This window comes from Plutella xylostella, chromosome Z (genome assembly GCF_932276165.1).
Source record: "Plutella xylostella chromosome Z, ilPluXylo3.1, whole genome shotgun sequence".
Taxonomy (NCBI): domain Eukaryota; kingdom Metazoa; phylum Arthropoda; class Insecta; order Lepidoptera; family Plutellidae; genus Plutella; species Plutella xylostella.
The window spans coordinates 15263730-15285914 of NC_064012.1; the positions used below are offsets into that span (position 1 = coordinate 15263730).

At 39.2% G+C, this 22185-nt stretch overlaps 2 protein-coding genes across 4 annotated transcripts; one reads left to right on the forward strand and one right to left on the reverse strand.

Moving 5' to 3' along the window:
- Nucleotides 1-222: 222 nt before the first annotated feature.
- Nucleotides 223-21876, reverse strand: LOC105386063 (zinc finger protein 502). 2 transcript variants are annotated; one of them, XM_048632525.1, is made up of 15 exons: nt 21632-21773; nt 21046-21186; nt 13485-13694; nt 12110-12376; nt 11173-11388; nt 10668-10879; nt 9942-10172; nt 9002-9164; nt 8507-8563; nt 7918-8081; nt 3514-3625; nt 2473-2574; nt 665-861; nt 458-467; nt 223-374 (listed from the first exon to the last, which is right to left on the reverse strand). In XM_048632525.1, exons 1-14 carry the CDS (start codon nt 21737-21739, stop codon nt 461-463), a joined length of 2187 nt encoding a protein of 728 aa, XP_048488482.1. In that variant the 5' UTR covers nt 21740-21773; the 3' UTR covers nt 223-374; nt 458-460. The 2 variants fall into 2 exon arrangements, with proteins under 2 accessions (XP_048488482.1, XP_048488483.1); XM_048632526.1 differs by lacking the exon at nt 458-467 and having other exon boundaries at nt 21632-21876.
- On the forward strand, nt 4132-5245 carry LOC125491191 (putative nuclease HARBI1). 2 transcript variants are annotated; one of them, XR_007268170.1, is made up of 4 exons: nt 4132-4573; nt 4613-4745; nt 4822-4958; nt 5094-5245. XR_007268170.1 is itself a non-coding variant. In XM_048632527.1 (4 exons), the coding sequence occupies exons 1-4, from the start codon at nt 4246-4248 to the stop codon at nt 4900-4902; spliced, it is 417 nt and encodes a 138-aa protein (XP_048488484.1). In that variant the 5' UTR covers nt 4132-4245; the 3' UTR covers nt 4903-5245. The 2 variants fall into 2 exon arrangements, 1 of the variants encoding a protein (XP_048488484.1); XM_048632527.1 differs by having other exon boundaries at nt 4132-4251; nt 4377-4573; nt 4822-5245.
- Nucleotides 21877-22185: the final 309 nt, after the last annotated feature.

Genomic DNA, 22185 nt, shown 5'->3' on the forward strand with positions numbered 1-22185 from the left:
ACAATGATCTCTCCGTCGCTCTTACATAAATTCTTGATCCGGACCTTCTCGTTTACGCTTCAGTTTCAGGTGCTTCAGCTCGTAGTGCATACATATAGAGGGCGCCAGTGTGTTTCATCATGAACTAGGCTTAAACACAGTTATATCACACTAGAGGTATACATTGTAGAACATTGATTCTAGTACCTATTAACAATGATCTCTCCGTCGCTCTTACATAAATTCTTGATCCGGACCCTCACGTCTCGCGTCATCTTCAGGTGCTTCAGCTTGTAGTGAATATAGAGGGCGCCAGTGTGTTACGTCATGAACTAGGCTTAAACACCAGTTACATCACACTAGAGGTATACATTGTAGAACATTGATTCTAGTACCTAGATGATTCTAGAAACCTAACCCCCCTCTCATAGTAACAATGCTTCTGAGAGGGGTCAGGTTTCTCTGCCCCTTACTGTACCTATTAGTACCTATTAACAATGATCTCTCCGTCGCTCTTACATAAATTCTTGATCCGGACCCTCTCGTCTCGTTTCAACTTCAGGTGCTTCAGCTTGTAGTGAATATAGAGGGCGCCAGTGTGTTACATCATAAACAAGGTTTTAGCATAAGTAAGCCTTGGTGTTAAAGTTCTAGTGTGATCACCCTAGAGGTGTATATCTAGTACCTATTAACAATGATCTCTCCGTCGCTCTTACACAAATTCTTGATCCGGACCCTCTCGTCTCGCTTCAGCTTCAGGTGCTTCAGTTTGTAATGCATATAGAGGGCGCCAGTGTTGCGGAATGCGGAGTCACAGGAGCGGCACTTGAGCAGCCGCTCGCTGCTGTGGGTTTTGGTGTGTTGGCACCGCGCTGACGCCGTCTGGGAACGGTTTACGTTACGGTTTAGAATAGAATAGAATAGAATATTGCTTTATTGAACACCACATAAATCAGACATACAAAAAAAAACATACTTATAGACTAGAACTAATGTACAACAGGCGGCCTTATCGCTGAGGGCGATCTCTTACAGGCAACCTTATATATAGCGGAAACAAAGTGACAATTTATTTAAACAAACTGACGGTTCATTACACTTTGTAGAATATACCATGAGTTTTATGAATTTTATGATGTATACGTACAAATTATAGCTTTTATTTATTTATGGCACAATAAATATAAGCGTACAAAAGGTGGGCTTAGTGCCTAAAGCATTTTCTACTAGCCAACCTACAGGAGGTACAGAAAAACTAGTAAAAAGTTGTGCAAAAACAAGATAAAATATGTAAAATTACTCAAAACGCACTTCCATAGTATAAGGACGTACGTAAAAATTATTTTATTTATGTTTGTATAGTCGTTTGCAATAGAATCCAACAATCATGTAAACAAATATGGCGGACTGACATTGACAGCGTATTGTTTATGCCCATAGTGATGTCATAGTATTCTAATTAGATTAAGTATATAAGCCATAGACTATAAAATAAAACTGATTATAGGTATAATAATATAAAAAAGTGTTTATTAAAACAAATTTAAATCTTTGTCTTCGTCATCATCACTATCAGAAGTGTCGCCGGAGACCGTAATTATAAATGGAACCACTGTGTCATCGCTTGCCGTGTCTAAAATGCCGTCGAGCTTTTTCATTTCTTCCTCTTCCTTTTTTCGTTTTGGTTAATTATATTAAGCTCTTGAAAAAAAATATTATTGTATTCAAATAATATTAAATTAAAATGATTTATTAAATTAAAAATAAAAGATAACTTCAGATTACGAACAACACTAACTTTTCAATGACTTATAGAGTTCGATGAGTAAAAAACTAAGATGACAGCTTGTCAAATACTTCGAAATTTTTACGTTGCAAATGTTTTAACAAATTTAACTTATAAATACAAGTTAAATCGTGTTGAAGATAATGCGAAAACAATGGTGCGTTCGTTGAAATCAGACTATGTTCATAATTGATCGTCAAATGTATGTGATTACGGAGTAATCGTGAAAATTTGGTTTGTTTACATGATTGTTGGATTCTATTGCAAACGATTATAAATTCAGGTATGTATGAATGTTTGTTGTTTGTGTGCAATAAAGTGTACATAAATATAGCATCATCATCATCATTATAAGCCAATAATCATCCACTGCTGGACATAGGCCTCTCCCAAGGAGCGCCACAACACTCGGTCTCTCTCGTCCAGTCAATACTATACCTGCCTAAGGTCGTCGGTCCAGCGGGCAGGAGGGCGTCCATAAATCCTAACTAATATTATAAATGCCAAAGTAACTGTGTCTGTCTGTCTGTCTGTTACTCTTTCACGCCAAAACCTCTGAACGGATTTGAATGAAATTTGGTATACATACGGTCTAGACCCTGGGAAAGAACATAGGCTCCTTTTTATCCCGGAATTCCCACGGGAAAACTTTTTAAGGCGAAGCGAAGCGCGCGGGAACAGCTAGTACATAAATAAATAAAACTTACGGAGAACGTTTTATCGCACACATTGCACGAGTAGCAGCGGCTAGACACGAGCCCGTGGCGCGACGCGTTGTGGTTCTTCAGACTGGTCGACGATATGAAGCTCTGTGGGACATACAAGGTAGATTACTGGGCTGTCAACTGAAGCTGGCACGTTCGTTCTTAACTGGTCAGAAATTCCATAAATAAATAAATAAATATGTGGGGACATCTCACACACGGCCATCCGACCCCAAGCTAGGCAGAACCTGTGTTATGGGTGTCGGACAGCTGATATATCTACACAAATACATAGATAGATAGATACTAAATATAAATATCAACACCCATGACCCGAGTACAAATATCTGTCTTTAAACAAATATCTGCCCCAGCCGGGAATCGAACCCGGGACCTTCGGCATAGCAGTCAGGGCCACTAACCACTACGCCATTCGGTCGTCTGTTGCCCGAGCACAGGATTCGAAACTTCCGTTTACGTTGCGTATTGGTTGCGTATCGTCAAATGTCACTGTCAAAATGTAAGGCAAATTTGTTAGTTCCAAAAGTGGCATTTGTTTTTTCCATGTTAGGTGGAATTTCACCAAACGTTAAACGTATTTAGTAGCCTGTCATACGTCTGTCAGTTAGTACAAAATGTATTTAACATTTGATTTAAATACGTTTAGCGTTTGGTAAAAGCGACCCTTCGTGTAGATTCGAAAATAGTATCGAATCCTATGCTCGCGCCTCTGATAGTCCATAGAATTTACGTTGCGACACGTCTGCTACCATTTTCAACCTTATGCCTTGTAAAATATAGCATGACCTATGGCAATTTGTCTAATTCATACATTATAGGTATTTGTCATAATTTGTTAGTTGTCTATTGAAACCATTTACCTGGCCTAAGGGCATTTCTATCAAATGTCATAAGGATCATCAAAGCCTCAATAGTGAGTTGCGCTGTTGCGTCGTCGCAGCATAGTAGTTATTACATATTTTTTTTAGTCAGCGAGACGTACAAGTGGACACTCACTCTTATCCATTAGTGAACATAACCCACCTTATCGCAGGCTGCGCAGGAGTATTTAGCGTTCTTGAGGTGATAGAACTCGTGGTGCGCGCGCCGCTTCGCCTCCGTCCCGAACTCTTTGCCGCAGACTTCACAACGATATCTGAAGAAAAAACATTCATTGCCTTAGGTCGTTTGTCAAAGTCACATCACGAGAACGCGATCACGTCGCTGAACGTAGTACATATATTTTACTAAGCCGCGTGTCCACCGCACATTCGTCACGTCGCCGTCAAGTGATACTAAACTGGGGGCCTACTCGGTAACGCGAAAATCGAAATAACGTTCAACGTTCGGGCCATTTCGCACTCTGTAGGGACAGTTTTACGCACGAACGAACGAAACAACGAAGTTTCGATTTTCTATACAAAATGGTACTCCGAACTGCAATGTCAAACACGTAATATTGAGTTTGACAGCTCATTTACTGTCAGTTTTACTTCAAATTTCACGTCTACACAAGAGGTAACGTTGAGATATTCGTTTCGCTGTAATCGCTGAAAATAACAAAGAATGGCTAGGTATTTGCTGATGCAAGAAATTCTTCGGGACGAGAGAAGGAAAAGGCGAGAGGCCCTAAGAAGAAACTTCCGCTTGCACACTATTCCCGACTCTGAATTCGTAAATAACTACCGTCTGAGTCGGGAATTGTTCCAAACGCTGTGTGAAGAGATTGTGCCGTTTCTTCCTCCAAGGATACGACACCGGGGTATTGATCCCATAATGAAGGTAAAACTCAACAAGTATCTTATTTTCATATTACCTTTAACCATAAAAATCAGACGATAAATAACGTAAATATCAGACAATGATAAAACATAACTGACTTAACATAATTTCCGGATTTATTTCAGATTTTGGTAGTATTAAACTTCTATGCAAGGGGTAGTTATCAAGGTGCCGTAGGCCTCAACAGCGATGTACCCATGGCACAGCAAACTGTGTCTAGGTGCATCCATGAGGTCACGGATGCTTTGAATCGAGCTGAGATTTTGAGGAAGTACATTCGCTTCCCACAAAATAGGGAAGAAAGGAATGTCATCAAACAAAAGTAAGACAAAATTTGATTTACAGTTACTACTACTACTAGATTTTCCGATAGATATGGGATACCGGGGGTATGTGGCTGCATAGACTGCACCCACATTAAAATAATAAGGCCCGCTGAACATGAAGAGCGGTGCTTTAATAGGAAACATTGGCATTCCATTAACTGCCAAGTGGTACGTATTTTAATTCAAAAAATTCATGACCATTACCCAAGTGACGACTCTCTAAAGAATACATTTTTTTTTTTAGATTTGTGACTCTGATTGCCTTATATTGAGTATTGATGCATCATACACATCATCATACATTGGGCATATGGGCCCAACATGAGATAAAAGCTCACATGGAAGAACTCTCAATACAGGGAGAGACTACATACCTACTGGGTAAATGTTCCAAATATAAATTTATCCATTCTCAACCTAAACTATCTCAAAGCCCAAAGCGAGGTGATGGATGTATTATGTATGTTGGTAACCCAAAATAATAATGTATTAATAATTTCATAACATGTTCTACAGGTGACTCAGGGTATCCTCTCTGGTCATTCATGATGACTCCAGTGGACCATGCAGTAGACGACTCACCTGAAGGGCGCTACAATATAATTCAGAAACGTGCCCGTTCCACTGTAGAGCACACATTTGGAATACTAAAAGGGAGATGGAGGTAGTACCTATGAAGCATACTTAATCCAATTGCATTTATTCATAAATATGAAACATTAAAGCTTCAATCTTCATTTAAAACTTACCTACACAACATGTCTCATTATTATAATACTTACCAATTAAAAGAGTTTAAATAAAGTTTTTTTTCAGATGCTTATTAGCCCCGCCAGAGAATTAAATTACACTCCTGAGACCGCTGGCAAAATTGCAATTGCATGCAGTGTATTGCACAACATGTGCATACATGCTCGGCTCGACCATCCTGAATTAACAGAGGAGGACCTCGCAGCTGAGAACACCCTGCCCATTCCCCAGCAAGCTGCAATTCCACAAGGACGGGCATTGGAGGAAGGAAGAAGAGTACGCAGAGTACTAATACATTTATTAGAGGCATAATATGCCCCTGGCTTTGTATGGATATACTTATATAAGACAAAACAATCCTTATTGTGAGGTTGTAGAAGAGATTACTTTTAGTAATACGGCCGCTGATTGTACTATTTCTTTTCTATGTTTGTGAAACTGTTTCTGTTTGTGTGCAATAAAGAGTATTTTATCTTTACCTACCTATATTTTTTTAATTTTCATTGTTTCTGGTATGAATGTGTTTCTATTATATCCATAAAAATATGGTTTTACCGATCCTAAGATACTTACTTTGTGTGGATACATCTATTCATGCTAACACACTTATTTATAAAGAATAAAACAATTTTTCTAAATGAGAGATTTTTATTTTTTGGTTTTAGTCAAATATTGCTACTTATTGCTTAAACACTGATAAAATGCACTGTTTTCGCGCAGCCCACCAAAGCATTCAGCTTTTGGGCGATTTCCTGCCACAGGCGATTGCTTCGCACTCTCCCATCTACGCTCCTCATACGACCGCGCGTGAGGTCTTGGTGCTCAAATAAGAGCTCTTGAGTCGTTGGATCTCTTCTGCGCCCGTTAGGGCGCAGGCTTCGGGTCTTGAGGAGTCCCTCTTTACCCGGGCTTCTGCTCCAGGGCCTACTAGCTCCTGGGTCCGTGGGGCCGCCTGTTCAGTCAGGCGGCGTCTGGTTGGTGTTCAACGTCTCAGTGAGCCGCCGCATCGACTGGTTGCCGACGACAGCAGCTCACGAGGGAAAAGAGCTCTTGAATCTGCTCCGTGCTGCAGTTCCCAGACCCAGCCATGGTAGAAAGAAATTAACTTTGGCGCGTTCAACTTCAACTTAACTTTATTTTGTGTTTGATTTTTTTATGAGCCTCTTTGACAGAAAGTCACAGACTACCATAGTGAAAAAAGTAGAGTAGAAATATTTTGATTTTATCAAAAATTTGTAATTTAAACGTCTCTGCATGAAAAATCATTTAAATAAATCAGTTAAATGTACATAAAAACAAACAGCGCATTTTAATTTTACGTAAAAATGATAATATGCAATGTTTTAATAAAACCGGTAATTTACCGATAAGCAACTTGAAAGCCCAACCAATACATTCATTCATTTCACTATTTCGTTCATTCACGTAGTACCTCTATGATTTGTCTATGATTTTCGAAGAACGTAGCGCGGCCGAAGTTGGTACAGAGTACCGATATGCCGTCATTAACGTACGGTTTTCGTTTTTCGTATTTAACGACGGAACGTGTTAGAGAGTAGCCCTCCTGGGCCTGAAATAATCGTTCTCGTGACGTGACGTTGACGTCGTGCGGTCGACAAACGTCCTTACTGTCAAAACCTAGACAAATGCTAAACGCTGACAATTGGTTGGGACAAACGCCTGATAAAATGCATAACTCATTTGCTGTCCTTGTCTTTTGTAGGGAAATGTGGGAAAAAGAGGCCGTTATACTACGTCCTTTCGCACGAACTCACTTCTCAGTGTCAATATACAGGGTGCTTGAGGTGCCACCTTGTTGTGTGTATACATACAGGGTGTGTCTGTACTCGCGTGTACTCACTTCTCAGTGTCGGCGTGTCCGGCTTTGCTGATCTGCTTCAGATGCACCACCTTGTTGTGTGTATGTCGCAGGCATCTTGTTTAATCTCCTTTTTGATTGAACCACTAGCCTGTTCATTGGATGGCGCTATTCAGTTGTATGACTAAAGGACAACTCGTCAAGTCGTTGATTGTAACGTTCGACGTCTTGACTGAACGTCATTCAGCGAAGTCGTTGAATGGGATATAGTATAGCAACTTCGTAATGTCTGGTTAGGGTGAATATGACCAGACAAGAGTCAACACAAAGACTATGTTACAAAGCTCTTATCTCACAAATTAACTAAACAATAACAATAAACGTACCTTCATATTGTTGTTCATAATTATCCAGTTACGCCACAATTTTTTCTTTGAAACTATCCGCCCGCGGCCTAATAATAGGTAAATCCATGTTGTCACATAATTTTAACACAAATAACGCACTTTAAAGATAATTTATTTGCAAAAAACTAGCAATATAGGTGTTTTTTGTGTCAGCTGTTAGCTGTTAGACGCCATATTTGTTTTAGCCATCTGACTGATTTTAAATCAGGTAACTAGTTGGAAGTTTTGTGACGCTTGTACAATCAACGTTCGGCCTAGTCATACAATTGAGTAGCGCCATCCAATGAACGGGCTAGTGATTCAACCAAAAAGGAGATGCCTGCGACATGTATACAAGGTGTGCTCCGTACTCGCGTGTACTCACTTCTCAGTGTCGGCGTGTCCGGCCTTGCTGATCCGTTTGAGATGCACCACCTTGTTGTGTGTATACAGGGTGCCGCTCTGCGCGAAGGCTGCGGGGCAGAACTCGCACTTGAAAGGCTTCTCGCCGGTGTGGGACCGGATGTGGTTGTTTAGCAGGTGGTTCGACTGGAAGAGGAAAAGGGGGGTTTTATTCAAGGGAGTTGACACCCTGGATAAACACATACGATATTTTTATCGCGGAATTCCCACGGGTTTTTTTATGTATAATGTCGAATTGCAGAAAGGAACTTTAGGCTAATGTCGGCATTAAATCTGTGTCTGTAAGTATCTTTTTGTCGGTATAATGTTAAACCAAGCCAGCATTTAAGGACCTTACATTAGAGTAAAGTTCCTATCTGCAACTTATCGTAAAAAAATATATAAGTAATATTATTACCTAATATTAAATTTCATACACAGCCCGACATAAAAAGATTAAAATAAAGAGTGCCTTTTCGCAAAGTCATTACAATATCCAAAATCGCAATGATGAGGTGACTTAGGTTACTTTTTCTACAGATAGGTACAGTCAGCATCAAATAAGTACTTACGGTGAAACTTTTCCCACACACGTCGCAAATCTTGTCTTTCTCTTTGTCGACTTTTACCTGAAATAATAACCGACAAGCATTTTGAATTTCGTGACAAATTGCAACTCGACTCGAAAAGGGGACAGTCCTGAAACTTTAAGTACTATTTTTTTTATATATTAGTTTTATTCGCGCAGGGGGCGGATCTTGATCTTTTTGTTGATCAGAGATCCTGGCCATTCTTGGCTGAGTGAGTTAGTGAGTATGTGTGTATGTTTGTTACCTCTGCACGTCAAAACGGCTGAACCGATTTTAACGAAATTTGATATGGAGTTAGCAGACACCCTGGATTAACACATACTTTTTATCCCGGAATTCCCACGGGAAAATCTTTTTAAGGCGAAGCGAAGCTCGCGGGAACAGCAAGTATTTATATACATATATATAACCTGATATTACAAAGCCGCATGCCGTAATGTAAAGTATAGTGCCTGGCGAGTGAATAGATATATGTACCTGGTGGTGCACGGCGGTGTGGCGGGCCAGCGTGCCCCGCGACGGGTACGACTTGGGGCACGCGGGGCACTGGAAGGACCCCGCCTTGAGGTGCGCCGCGCCCTCGTGCTCGCGAAGCCGTCTGGCGGACACCAGGCGGAGGCCGCAGTGCAAGCACTCGTGTCTAGGGGAGAAAGAACATCTGTTTGAAGAAATTGTTAACAGTGATTCTCACTAGATGGCGCTGGTGTGACACATGCTACATCGCGGTATGGTTGTGTTTAGCAACCACCATATAAGACTTCCTATATTTCTTATAAAAACGTGTGTGTGATCCTAAAAATATTGAGTTTTACTCAATTAACATCCTGTACTATGACGAAGAAATTCGAGGCGTGGGAGATGATAACACCTTGTATTATGGAAGAATAGTTTGAAACGTTTTTTTTTTTGGTACGGTATTTGACAGCCCTAAAGATTGGGGCCTTAGCGCAAAAGCTTAGAAACTTCTTCTTAGATGATTAGAGCTGTAAAGTTAGCCTTATAAATCTGTAAAGTTGTACTGCCATTTTAAACATCCGTACTTTCTTTTCTTTTTCTTTTTAGTTGTAGTAGGTAATACGCTTTAGTTATTGATTGCTGTACATATTAATGATCCTATTTTTTTATACTATCATTTGTGTCATAAGTTCCTGCACCTGGCTTAGGGTGGGTTGCACCATTTAACTTTAACCATTACCAACGTCAAATCTCTTGAAGATTGATCTTTCTCGTCAAGGGATTTGACGTTTGTAATAGTTAAAGTTAAATGGTGCAACCCACCCTTATTTAACTGTGCATGTTTTTCACAAATCTAGGTGCAAATTTTGCAGATTTTACCACTATATTTTCTGACCCTAAGAGCGACGAACATCAAAATTTTCAAACAAACAACAGAGCAATATACCTCCTGAATACTTACTTAAACGAATCCCTCGACACATGCTTCAGGCTCCTATAAACATGCTGCTTAAACCACTTATCGCTCTTGAAGTGTGTGTCACAGACTTGGCAGTAAGCCATCGGCTTCCCGACCGACTGGTGGGTCTTGAGGTGTTCGTAGTAGGAGGGGTTGAACTTGAATGTCTTGTTGCATTGCTCGCATTTGTACAGAGAGCAGGATTTCCTGTGCGACTTTAGTAGCGGCTGCGTTCTGGGGAATTTGATATGATAAGAAGGGGTTAGATATGCAGGGTGTTTCGTGAGGGTGCTATGTAAGGGGGAGAAACCTTAAATATAGAAAATTGGTAATTTTACTGAAAGAACTATATTTTTATTTGGAAAAACAATACAAACTGCATAAAAAAATAGTGTGAGGTCATATACCGCCTAGATCTAGGGGACAATAATGATAGCTTATTCATTGAATTATTACATAAGGGACAAGTGAAAACATAACAATAAGTAAGTAAAAACACATAATGATTATCTTTTTTGCATACTCGTAGAATGACGTGACTTATTGGCCAAAGTTATCATGTTGGATTCCCAGCCGGGCCAAATTAAATCAACAATTAAACATTAAATTTTAAATTTAATTCTTGTATACATGCATACTAACTATAGATGTAATAACATTATTACTAACTACTATAGACTTCTCATATGTAAATAATAATTAAAAAATGTTTATAATTGATCTACTCACGGGAACAGAGTCTTGCATCTCGAGCACTTGTGCGTCGCTTCCTGGTCCGGATGTTCAGCGCCATTGTGGTTGCTCATGAGCTCTGGCCGCCTAGTTTCATAGCTGCACAGTTTACACTTGTACAGTATGAAGTGCGCTTCCGTGTGCCGCTTGTATTTGAGCTGGCTCGTGAACGTGTAGAAGCAGAGGTAGCATGTTTGGTAGCCGGGCCCCTGGAATGGTATTATGTTGTGTTGGTTTATATGATGTAAAGATATTTAGCGTTAAAGAAGACATCAGTTAGGTTCCGGGAATAAGTGAAAGAGTGGCATAGGGCAAAACGTTAGTGTACACTAAAAAAGGACTAACATTGTCAAAAATATATAGATAACACTCTTCTGAGTTGAGATACTGAAGCCTATTTTAGAATAGAACAACCATAAAAAATGCTTATTTTATCAAAAGTACGCTTAGCCAATCAGCACAATCAAACCCAATCACACCCGCAACCAAAGACGACACTTACCTCAACGTGACACGTCTCAATGTGCGTCTTCAGAGCTCCTTCAGCCGAGAATGTTCGGTCGCACGCCTCACACGCGTGGATGTAGTCCGGATGGTCGATCTTCTCTCTCCTTCTCTCTTCAGTGTACCATGATTGGGCCTGGTCGAAAGGCACCCAGACGACTGTGCAGTTCGGGGTGACGGATGAAGGTGCAACTTTGGTGGTGGACTTGCGTATCTGTGGACAATGGGAGTGGCATACTCGTAAGCAGTGGTAGCCGTATCAGACTGCCTCTGTGGTAGACAGTTAATGGTAGATGTTCTGCTTCAAAATCTGGAGGTCTTGTGTTCTAAAGCCTGGAGGACATTATTTAATTGGAGGTTGGAGGACAGCATTGTAATATTAGCTATATTGCAATGACCGTACTGTGACTGTGATATTATGTGGGCTCAAATTCAACCGCTCCACGCGATTAATTTTGTCGCGCAACGTGTTACGTATGCAGTAACTTAGATACAATTGGATTCAATATTAAATTCAGTATAAAGTATACAGCATGTTGCCCAAAAGCCACCGATATTATACCACGCCAACTTCAAATAATCGAGAGCTATAAATTGAACTTTGACCGACCAAATTTTACAGTTGAGACAGCTGCTTTTTCTAGAAAACATAGTGGCGGTGGCTTGCCCAATTCTGTAATCTGAATCTCTCAGGGTCACAGGATGTCTCTTGGGGTATTATATTCACTTATAACTTGATGCATAGGTGTAGCTGCAAACAATATGCCGAGAGACACCTAGGGGCTAATCATTCGCAAGGCTGTTATCTTATAACTAGAAAGGTATACATTTCACTCGCAAAAAATAGTTACAAACTTACGTTTAAAATATGTGATTACAAATTGAAATAATTAAATATGGAATTTCCTTATAGATAGACTAATAACTTCACTAACCTTTTTTTTATCAGCCGGCTTTTTCGCTTTACGTTTGATCTTCACTTTCGGGTCACCAGCCCCTTCCACCCTAAGAGGGCCTTCTCTAGAACCTTCTGCAGCGTCAGACGCATCGCCAGAGTTATCGAGCTCATTCGCGACCCCAAGCTTCACGAACTGATCGACGCTCAAGCTCAGGAAATGGTCATCATCAGAATCGTCGACCTCTTTCTTGATCTCCTCGTCTAAACCTTCATCTACGCTGACCTTGACGACTTCACTGTCAGGCTGAAAATTTCAAGTATTTGCTTTACATCGTTGATTTTATTAATAAAAGCCGCGTAGGTATATGGAGAGAATGATAATACTTTGAGAAGTAAAAGAATATTATGGGTCGAATGTTTGCAAATGTCTCGCTAAAACACTGGCAGTAACAAAAGCAATCGCTGCGACTGCACTGCAAGACTGCACTGAGCTCCAGCGCTCGCCGGCCGACTAGGTAATTGCGGCGGCATCCTGTATTGCCCATAATTGCCCATCAGACATGCCACTTATGTCCTATGTCTATAGTTTAGCTTCATTGTCGAAGGCTGTCTAATACAATGTTGTATTGCGCGTCTTTGTGTATAAAAGTTGGCTATAATGTATGGGGGATATGGGCCGGCGGCCGCGTGGCTATTCGTGCGTACTCGACTGTACTCATTGTCCGTAATTAATTGTTGCGTGTGTGCCAACCGTAACTCGGCGCTATATAATATGTAGATCATTGTTAATAACAATTTGTTATTGTTGTCAATTTGTGAGCGGACAGCGTGCCTAGCAACATTAAACTATGGACGAGAGAGAATTGCATGATTGTATTGTGTTCCTTATATGTGATTGCTGCTTGTAACTGCTGTAGAGAATGATAAGTGTGTAAGCTATATTATTAAATGTAGGCTATAGTAAGGACTTATTTTACTACCTGGCTGGTTAAAAACTTGAACGTTTTTTAGTAAGATGAATGTAGCTACTATAGTTTATATCTTAAATTAACTATACTGATAAAGATACTGCTATGAAAAGTATGTACCTATGAGTGTTCTATACAGTCAAGTTCTCATTAATAACCTATGATTGAATTCCGGAAGCGCTTTATACTAATCAAAGTTTATACTAGTAATGGTGAAACTTAAATGTACACTCACGAGCAATGTGAAAGTTCCAGTGACAATAGCATTAAATAACTAGTAAAAGGTAAAATCATCTACAAAATTGAAGTACACATTACATATAAAATAACAGCGCATCAGAATATTATGTTCATTTTTTTACGTAATTTTAAAAATAAATTGAGCCATTTTGTAAGTGGAATTTTTCCATAATTCATGAGTGTATTATGTTATTTTCAACTTACTGTCGGTAAAAAATAAGTTTCATGCTTGATGTCACTTTTCTTCGCTCGGGTAGGGACAGTTGGTGCAGTTAAGAAGATGTCTCCATTGTCCACAGCCTGATTGGTTTCAATTATTTCTGGTTCTTTTATTTGTTCTGTGCTTTGTGGTTTCGCTACTTCATACACTTCGGGCTCGCTAATAGATAAAGTTGATTCAGATTTCTGACTTTCCTGAAATATGGTTTTACTTTTGTAATAATTTCACCCACACCTTATAACAGAGTAAAGGTGGAAGATGGAACTGTGTTGGACCAACTCTAGGGTGATTCTCAAATGACGCGATTTAGGTATGTCCAAGCCATAAAATACATGAAATTGATAGTTTTATACCAGGATGTATTTTTTTTTGAATAATGTATCTTGTGACCGTTTTTATACATTAGTAATGTAATGCATAAATTTATAAAGAAAGCGACAATGATTTTTTAAAACTCAATATCATAAGTTCTTTGGCGCGTCCTTCACTTGATTATATTTTTAGGTCAAGAAAAACTCACTTTTTAAAGTAAAATTAGCTTATGATTTATATATTATCATTATAACAGATACTTATGGTAACTGTAAATTAGGTTTCTATTCACTCTTAGGTTTAGTTTTCAAAAATATAACGCATTCCATTTTGTCCGAGAAAAAAAACTAACTTCTTTGGCGTAACGATACCGTCTTCCTACTCTGCGTTTAAACGATCACCGGACATAATCACTATGCGTCCCTCACCCTTCAGTCCCCCACTATGTTCGACCAGGAGCAGAGGAGCGTAAGTTTACGGAGTATGACGAAAAAATTTTTTTTTTGCGCCATAACGGGTTTTGGTCAGGTAAGTGCCTAATTTCTTCGATTGTTACTTTCATGCTATTATTTGTTTTTGTTGCATACATATTTTTGTCCACGTATTTCTATTCAAACAGTATGCACGTGTCAATAAGAGGTTCCAATTGTACATCAGCTTTCTGTAAAACTAAATTTTAAGTGATGATTTCTAATTTCGTTGGCAATAATTTCTTTGGATTTCTTTGGCATTCTGCGCCAACGAAATTAGTTTTCATACAAAGAAATTAGTATTGAGTATGAAACACCATTAATAACGCTAACTTTATGCATTCAATGTCTATTATGGTTAATTCTCTCATCATCATCATCAGCCAATAATCATCCACTGGACATAGGCCTCTCCCAAGGAGCGCCACAACACTCGGTTCTCGGCCTTCCTCATCGAACTACTACCGGCTACCCGCCTATGGTCGTCAGTCCAGCGGGCAGGAGGGCGTTCCACGCTGCGGTTGCCTGTTCGTAGTCTCCACTGGAGAACTCGTCTACCCCAACGGTTATTGGTTCTTCGGCAGATATGACCAGCCCACTGCCACTTCTGGTTGCATGTTTTGACAGCTATGTTGGTAACCTTAGTCCTCTGACGGATAACCTCATTTCTGATACGATCTATCAGAGAAACCCCAAGCTTAACTAGAGAGTTATGCTTGGGGTTTCTATGGAGAGCCATAGCACGCTGAGCGACTTTAAATCGGTGGACCAGTCCTACCGTCAGTGTCCATGTCTCAGCACCATACGTCATTACTAGCAGGACGCACTGGTTGAAGACTTTTGTCTTCGTGCTCTGAGGAATGGACGAGGAGAATATGTGACGAAGTTTCCCGAATTCAGCCCAACCCAGTTGGATGCGCCTTGCAGCCTCCTTGTCCAAGTTGCTTCTGCCTAGCCGAATAGTCTGCCCGAGGTAGACATATTCATGCACAACTTCGATTGTTGCCTCACCAACGACGACCGGCTCCGGTTTCATGTGAGCATTGTACATGACTTTCGTCTTGTCCAAGTTCATACCGAGGCCTACATGTCGGGAAGCAGCATTTAGGCCACTTAGAATCCAGCTAAGTTCCTGCAGAGATTCTGCCATAATAACGATGTCGTCCGCGAAGCGCAGGTGTGACATGTACTCGCCATTTATACATATGCCATGTCCTTTCCAGTCCAACGTCTTAAAGACATCCAGTGAATTGGTGAACAGTTTCGGAGATATCACATCCCCCTGTCTCACTCCACGTTTCAGTTGGATAGGTCTTGTCTTGTGGTCCTGTACTTGGACAGTCATAGTAGCGGTATTGTTCAGACACCTCAACACCTCGATATAGCGCCAGTCGATTTGGCATCTCTGCAAGGATTCCAAAACTGCTTAGGTCTTGATGTAGTCGAAGGCTTTTTCATAGTCCACAAAGGCTAGATACAGAGGCTGATTATACTCTTCGGTCTTCTGTATAGTCTACCTTACTGTGTGGATGTGGTCTATTGTACTAAAGCCTTTTTGAAACCCAGCCTGCTCCGGGTGCTGAAACTCGTCTATCTTTGGAGCAAGACCATTCGTGATAACCCTTGAGAACAGCTTGTATACATGGCTTAAAAGCGAGATCGGTCTATAGTTCTTCAGAAGGGTTTGGTCACCCTTCTGAAGGGTTTGGTCACCCTTCTGAAGAACTTTAGTCCTCTCTAGAAGCTGGTGTTGACAGCTCCAATTTGGTGCAGTGTGGGACGAAGGGTCGACTTCACCAGACATCTCCTCTCCAGCTTGAAGTTGATATTCAGAGTGCCTCGGAGAAGTCGGTGATCACTCCCAGTTTTAAACCTATTGATCACTGAGACATCTCTGAATATGTGCCGCTTGTCAGTCATAATGAAGTCGACTTCGTTTTTCGTCCTACCATCGGGGCTTGCCCATGTCCACTTCCTCTGGGGCCGATTCGCAAAGAAAGAATTCATCAGAAAGAAAGCTCCTCCCTTTCGAGGAAGTCTACAAGCATTTTCCCTCTCTGGTTTCTGCTACCAAAGCCATGATGTCCTACCCTCGATTCGTCGCATTCTTGTACTCCCACTTTGGCGTTGAAGTCCCCCATCACAACGGTGTATTGGGTCCTAGCAGTACACGTGATGCCCTAGAGATATCCTCGTATACTGCTTCGACTTCTGTGTCAGAGTGTGCCGAGGTTGGTGCATATAACTGTACGACCTTCAAGGAATACCTCTCGGTTAGTTTAAGTACTAGGCACGCTACCCGATTTGACACACTGCTGATCTCCACTACGTTGTTGACAAGGGTCTTGTTGACGAGGAATCCTACGCCACCTTGGGACAGTTGGTCGCCCTCCTGATGGTAGAACATGTGGCCGGACTCCAGGGTCATCGCATCCTCGTCCTCTTTACACTTTTTTATACCGGTGACGCTGCTGCCCATCGCCGGCCTATGGGATTTAGAGTAGCTGTTTTTGGATGGTTATACCGCCATCATCCGGTCGCCAGAGCCTCGTCTGTTATTTAGCAGAGTGCACCACGGGCAGGTGAGGTTGGCAATTGGTTCATTCGGATGTTTAGAACCCTTGCACCCTTACGTGATCAGGTAATTATGTTAAAAACAAATAAAGATATGCGTGATTTTTAGTTTTGTTGTGTATTATTTGCAATCTACGTATAAAACTAATTTCTTTAAAATAATTTCTAATTTCTTTGTTCTTAAAACTAACTTCTTTGGGACCTTTTATAATTTCTTTGGTGTGTTTTCTAATTTCATTGGTGCCAATCTAATTTCATTGGCCCAAAATTGTTTAAAATCGCTGTAACTTTGAATCGGCTCGATAGATTTCAGGGCCAATAAGAGATAACTAAAGAGGTCTAAAGCCTCTAAAATATGTGGGGTATAATATTCAAACAACATGAAAAAAAAAATGCGCCAAAGAAATTATGCTTTTCGAGCCATTTTTTGAGAATCACCCTCTAAAGCTGAGCTAAAAGTGAAAGTTATCCCTCAATATTACATATTGATGATGATCCCCCAGCTATGGAAGATAATAAATATTATACTTATTAAATTTGCTAACATTGCAATATTTACTGTATCATTATAGTACATAAATACATATAATATGAAGGAAAAGTCATAAAACTTACTTTGTTGTATTCTAGCCCTGTTATTAATAAAAAAGTTATTGAATGTTTTAGCTACTGAACTGTTTTGTCACTCTCTAGCCAAGAACAAATTTTGAGTTTTTTTATGAAAAATAGGTATTTGGGTATTTCTTATTCTTATAAAAAATACTGTCTTACGTAAGAATCGGCTAGCTGGAAGCACTCATAGTTGTTAGGTATGAATTAAAACAGTAAATCATATTTTTTATCATACAGGCAAGTTAATTATGCATTAAAATACATAAGCCTTGTATTTATAGATTTCAATATCCCCCCCAAAATGTCACAGCCGTGCGATGTCCGCTCATCGAATTACTCAACAAAATATTTTTCTGGAATTAATTGGTGCTTTTTCAGACAAAAAAACATTATATAATCATTTTATATGCAATTAACTTATCACAATACATATATTTCGTGTTGTTTAGCTAAGTTAGTTTAAACCAAAACCTTTCGTAAAGTTTGTCTGATGTTTTTTTGTCACAGCCGTGGGTCGAAATATTTACACTTGAAAAAAGGGTAGAAGTTTGCGACATGTGACATGTGTCTGCTATAACTATATATTTTTCTGCTATATCAACACTGTATGACCTACCCTTTCTTGGCCGGCATGAATGGTGGAGTGTAAATTAATAATAATTTTTATGTTTTATTTTATAAATTAACACTCTGAACCTGTCCAGACCGTGTTCAAGTTATATAAGGTAAGCTCAACTGTATTGTCAGTTTGTTTTTTGTAATTTATAACTTAAACAATGTACTTACAGATAAAAGTAACAAATTGCAAAAATAATGACGAATTTTAAAATAATGTCAGGCACGGTGCGAAAATGTCACAACCATGGCAGTCACAGCCATAGCTTTTTGAGGCCATGGTCGTGACATGTTTTAACATGTCACATCCATGTCGAACATGGATGTGACGTAACTACCTTATAAAAAAAATATATAGTTATTCTGAAGGCACAAACTTTAATTTTATTTCTGGGAAAACTTTGATTTGGAATATTGAAAATGAGATTTACGCCATCAGTCATAAAGTCGAATTTTAAACAAGGAATTTAATTTGTCACAACCATACTTTCACACCTCATTTTCTACCCCTTGCAAAGCCTGTTAAGCTTGATTGAAGATATTAAAATTCATTATTTTCAATACACTTTCCAATAACATTAATAAAAAAAATATAAAAAAAAAGTTTTTAAAAAATAATTTTTTTTTGTTATTTTTAAGAAATACCCATTTTATGAACAACCGGGTAAATGTTTAGTGTAATTGACTTTCATTTTGCCACCTAGACATTCATTTAACTAGTGTTTAAGCTATTAAAGACCTTATAAAAAACAATATTACTGTTTTTTTGTACACAATCTTTTTTGAAAAAGTTTTACATCACCTTCGAAGGGATTCCCATGTGCAGTAAAGAGGCTTATAGCATTCAGGGTAATTTAGCTTGATAATGACAAAATAATGTTTCAAATCAGTTCAATAATATTTGAAATATTAGGTCCTTACATATGAAATTGGCGTTTTGTCGTACTGGCCACTTTGATCTCAAATATTACCTTTATGGTTAGGAATTCCAAATTCAAATTCATACAGATATTTACTCATGCATTTGTGTTTCAAACCCCCTAATTCATTTGTTTTTTCTTCTTTTGTTTTTTTCTTTGTGTCACTCTGTTTACAAAATGGAAAACTTGAAATATCGCGTTATTTACGAGTATGAGTTCCACCGTGGCACCAGTGCTGCAGAAACGGCTCGAAGGATTAATGATGTGTATGGTAACGGTGTCGCAAAAGAAAACACAGTGCGTTTTTGGTTCCAACGTTTTCGTTCTGGAAATTTCGACCTGCAGAACAAGCCTCGTGGACGGCCGGAGACCAAAGTTGATAATGAAGAATTGAAGGCTATTGTGGAAGCGGATCCATCGCAAACCACGTCCGAGTTAGCTGCAGGCTCCGGTGTTAGTGATTAAACTATTCTAATCCACTTGAAGCAAATTGGGAAGGTGAAAAAGCTTGAAAGGTGGGTACCTCATGAATTGAGTGAAGCAAACCGACAAACGCGCGTCGACTGCTGCGTTACATTACTCAACCGGCACAATAATGAAGGAATTTTAAATCGAATCATTACCTGTGATGAAAAGTGGATCCTCTACGATAATCGGAAGCGCTCATCGCAATGGCTGAACCCTGGCGAACCAGCCAAATCCTGCCCTAAGCGAAAATTGACTAAAAAAAAGTTGCTTGTAAGTGTTTGGTGGACTAGTGCCGGTGTCGTTCACTACAGCTTTCTTAAATCTGGCCAGACGATTACGGCAGATATCTATTGTCAGCAACTGCAAACCATGATGGAAAAGCTAGCTGCTAAACAACCGAGGCTGGTCAATCGCTCTAGGCCACTGCTGCTTCAGGACAACGCTAGACCACACACTGCACAACAGACGGCTACCAAATTAGAGGAGCTTCAATTAGAATGTCTTAGACATCCACCGTACTCTCCGGACCTTGCTCCAACAGATTAACATTTTTTTCGCAATTTGGATAACTACTTGCAAGGAAAAAAATTCAACTCCGATGGGGCAGTCCAAACCGCCTTCAAAGATTTTATTGATTCCCGCCCGAATGGTTTTTTTAGTAAGGGGATCAATGAACTACCTATGAGATGGCAAAAGTGCATACATAGCAATGGTACACACTTTGATTAATTTAATATATTTCATTTTAAAAAAAAACGACTTTATGTTCCTCCTATAGAAAACGCCAATTTCATATGTAAGGACCTAATACTTAAATATCTATTTACTACTCTAGGCAATATTTTTTACAGGTTATAGGTACCTATATTTTTATTTATTTATAAGATGTTACTATGATTTTTCAAATAAAAAGTGTTTAACATTGGATTATTAAAATAAATAAATAATTTCCAGTATTTTAGAGTTTATTCAATAATTTTCCCTTGTAATAATGAGTATTCCACAAATGTAATAAGTAGTAGTAGTAGTAATACCAAGTAGAGGGGGTAAAATGGTATGACATGAAACATAAAGCTCCCTAAATAAAGACAAGGCTAGGAAGAAGAAGATGTAATAAGTAGTCCATAGACTTCTGGCCAATCACTTAAAGTAGTAGCTGGATAAGGCACGGAAAACCTCATTAAACATCACGAGGGAGGGGTTTCGATATACATCATGTATATATTATTTTTTGTCAAAAAGCGCTAGGTATTTCTGAACCAAATTTTTGAACGAAGCAAAAATTTTAATTATTTGTAGTAATTATGAGTATGACCTATATTTTTTTAGTTAAAAATAGCCTTTACATAGACTTCCAAGAAAATACACGTGATCCATGATTGGTCCCAAACTTCACCAAATATCACCAGGGGGGAGGGGGGTCTAAAAATGAGAAAAATGAATTCACGTGATTAATGGACGGCCCCTTTTGGGAGCACACTCACAGGTTAATCAAACTTTCTTCTATTAAGTACCATAAAACTTTTACAGAGAAGAAAGTTTAGATTGCCCTATTCATAGGGATTGATAAATACCTGTATATCTTCATTCAGGCCATCTTGCAGACATCTTATAGTGTTGTGTGTTTTTTTCACAAAAGCATAGAATTTGATAATAAGTGCTCGGCATTCCCAGCATATTATTTGTTTACACTTTTCCTGGGCACTTCTCAATATCTGGAAATAAAGAAAATGAACAAATATACAGATTGCATCCAGTGGCATACTTTGGGAGACGCCTATGTCCGGCAGTGGACTGCTATAGGCTGATGATGATGATAATAATAATACAGATATTTATGTGTGGTAACTAATAATAAAATACATGGCAGGGTTTTTATACAGCCTGTGGGATAGTTAAAAACTAATTTCTAAAAGGCTGAGAAGTATGTCAGTAAACAGTATAAGTATTTCATCAATTGCTGGATAACGCTTAAGAAGTGGAGTGCTAGGTACAATAATATTATGGATGAGTGTCTCTTTAGACTCTGACCTTGGCCTTCTTCATCTATAAGTGTTTGCAAGTCACGTTTAAACACCAATTTATGTAAGTATAAATAGTACCCATAAACTTATTACTAAGGAGCAGATAGGTAAGTAAATTATGATATATTCTACGTACTTGTTCAGTTTCACCATCAAACACTGAATACAAAAACATCCAAAGAGCGTCTCCGAGTGTACATAGTTTGCGGCCTTTTGTTAGACAAATAGCGCAACCAACACGCATTGCTAACTAATATAACTTGCCCCCAAGATGACCCACTAACCCATTATTCGTAATTTTATATCAAAAGCACTCAAATAAACAAAATATCCATCAGAAGATAAATATCAACGCGAATGAAAGTTAGAAAGATTGAAGCACAGAGTACTTTTGGATTGAAGCAAAAAACTTCAAAAACCTCATCTGTCTTGTCGCTTGTCATTGTCACTCATGTCCAAGCGACAGTTAAGCGAGATGCTTATTCTGAGATTTATCTGACATGTCCTACCGCTACACGTTTCGTTATCACCGATAAAAAACGTCATTATATCGAGATTCGCCATAAAAATACAGCGCTGTTATTAAGTGGAACGGACATTAAACCACTGACAAGTCATTGCATTAAACGAGTTTACCAACGTCGATAACAAACCCGTATAGCGGCAGATGGGATGTCAGATTCCAGGTGA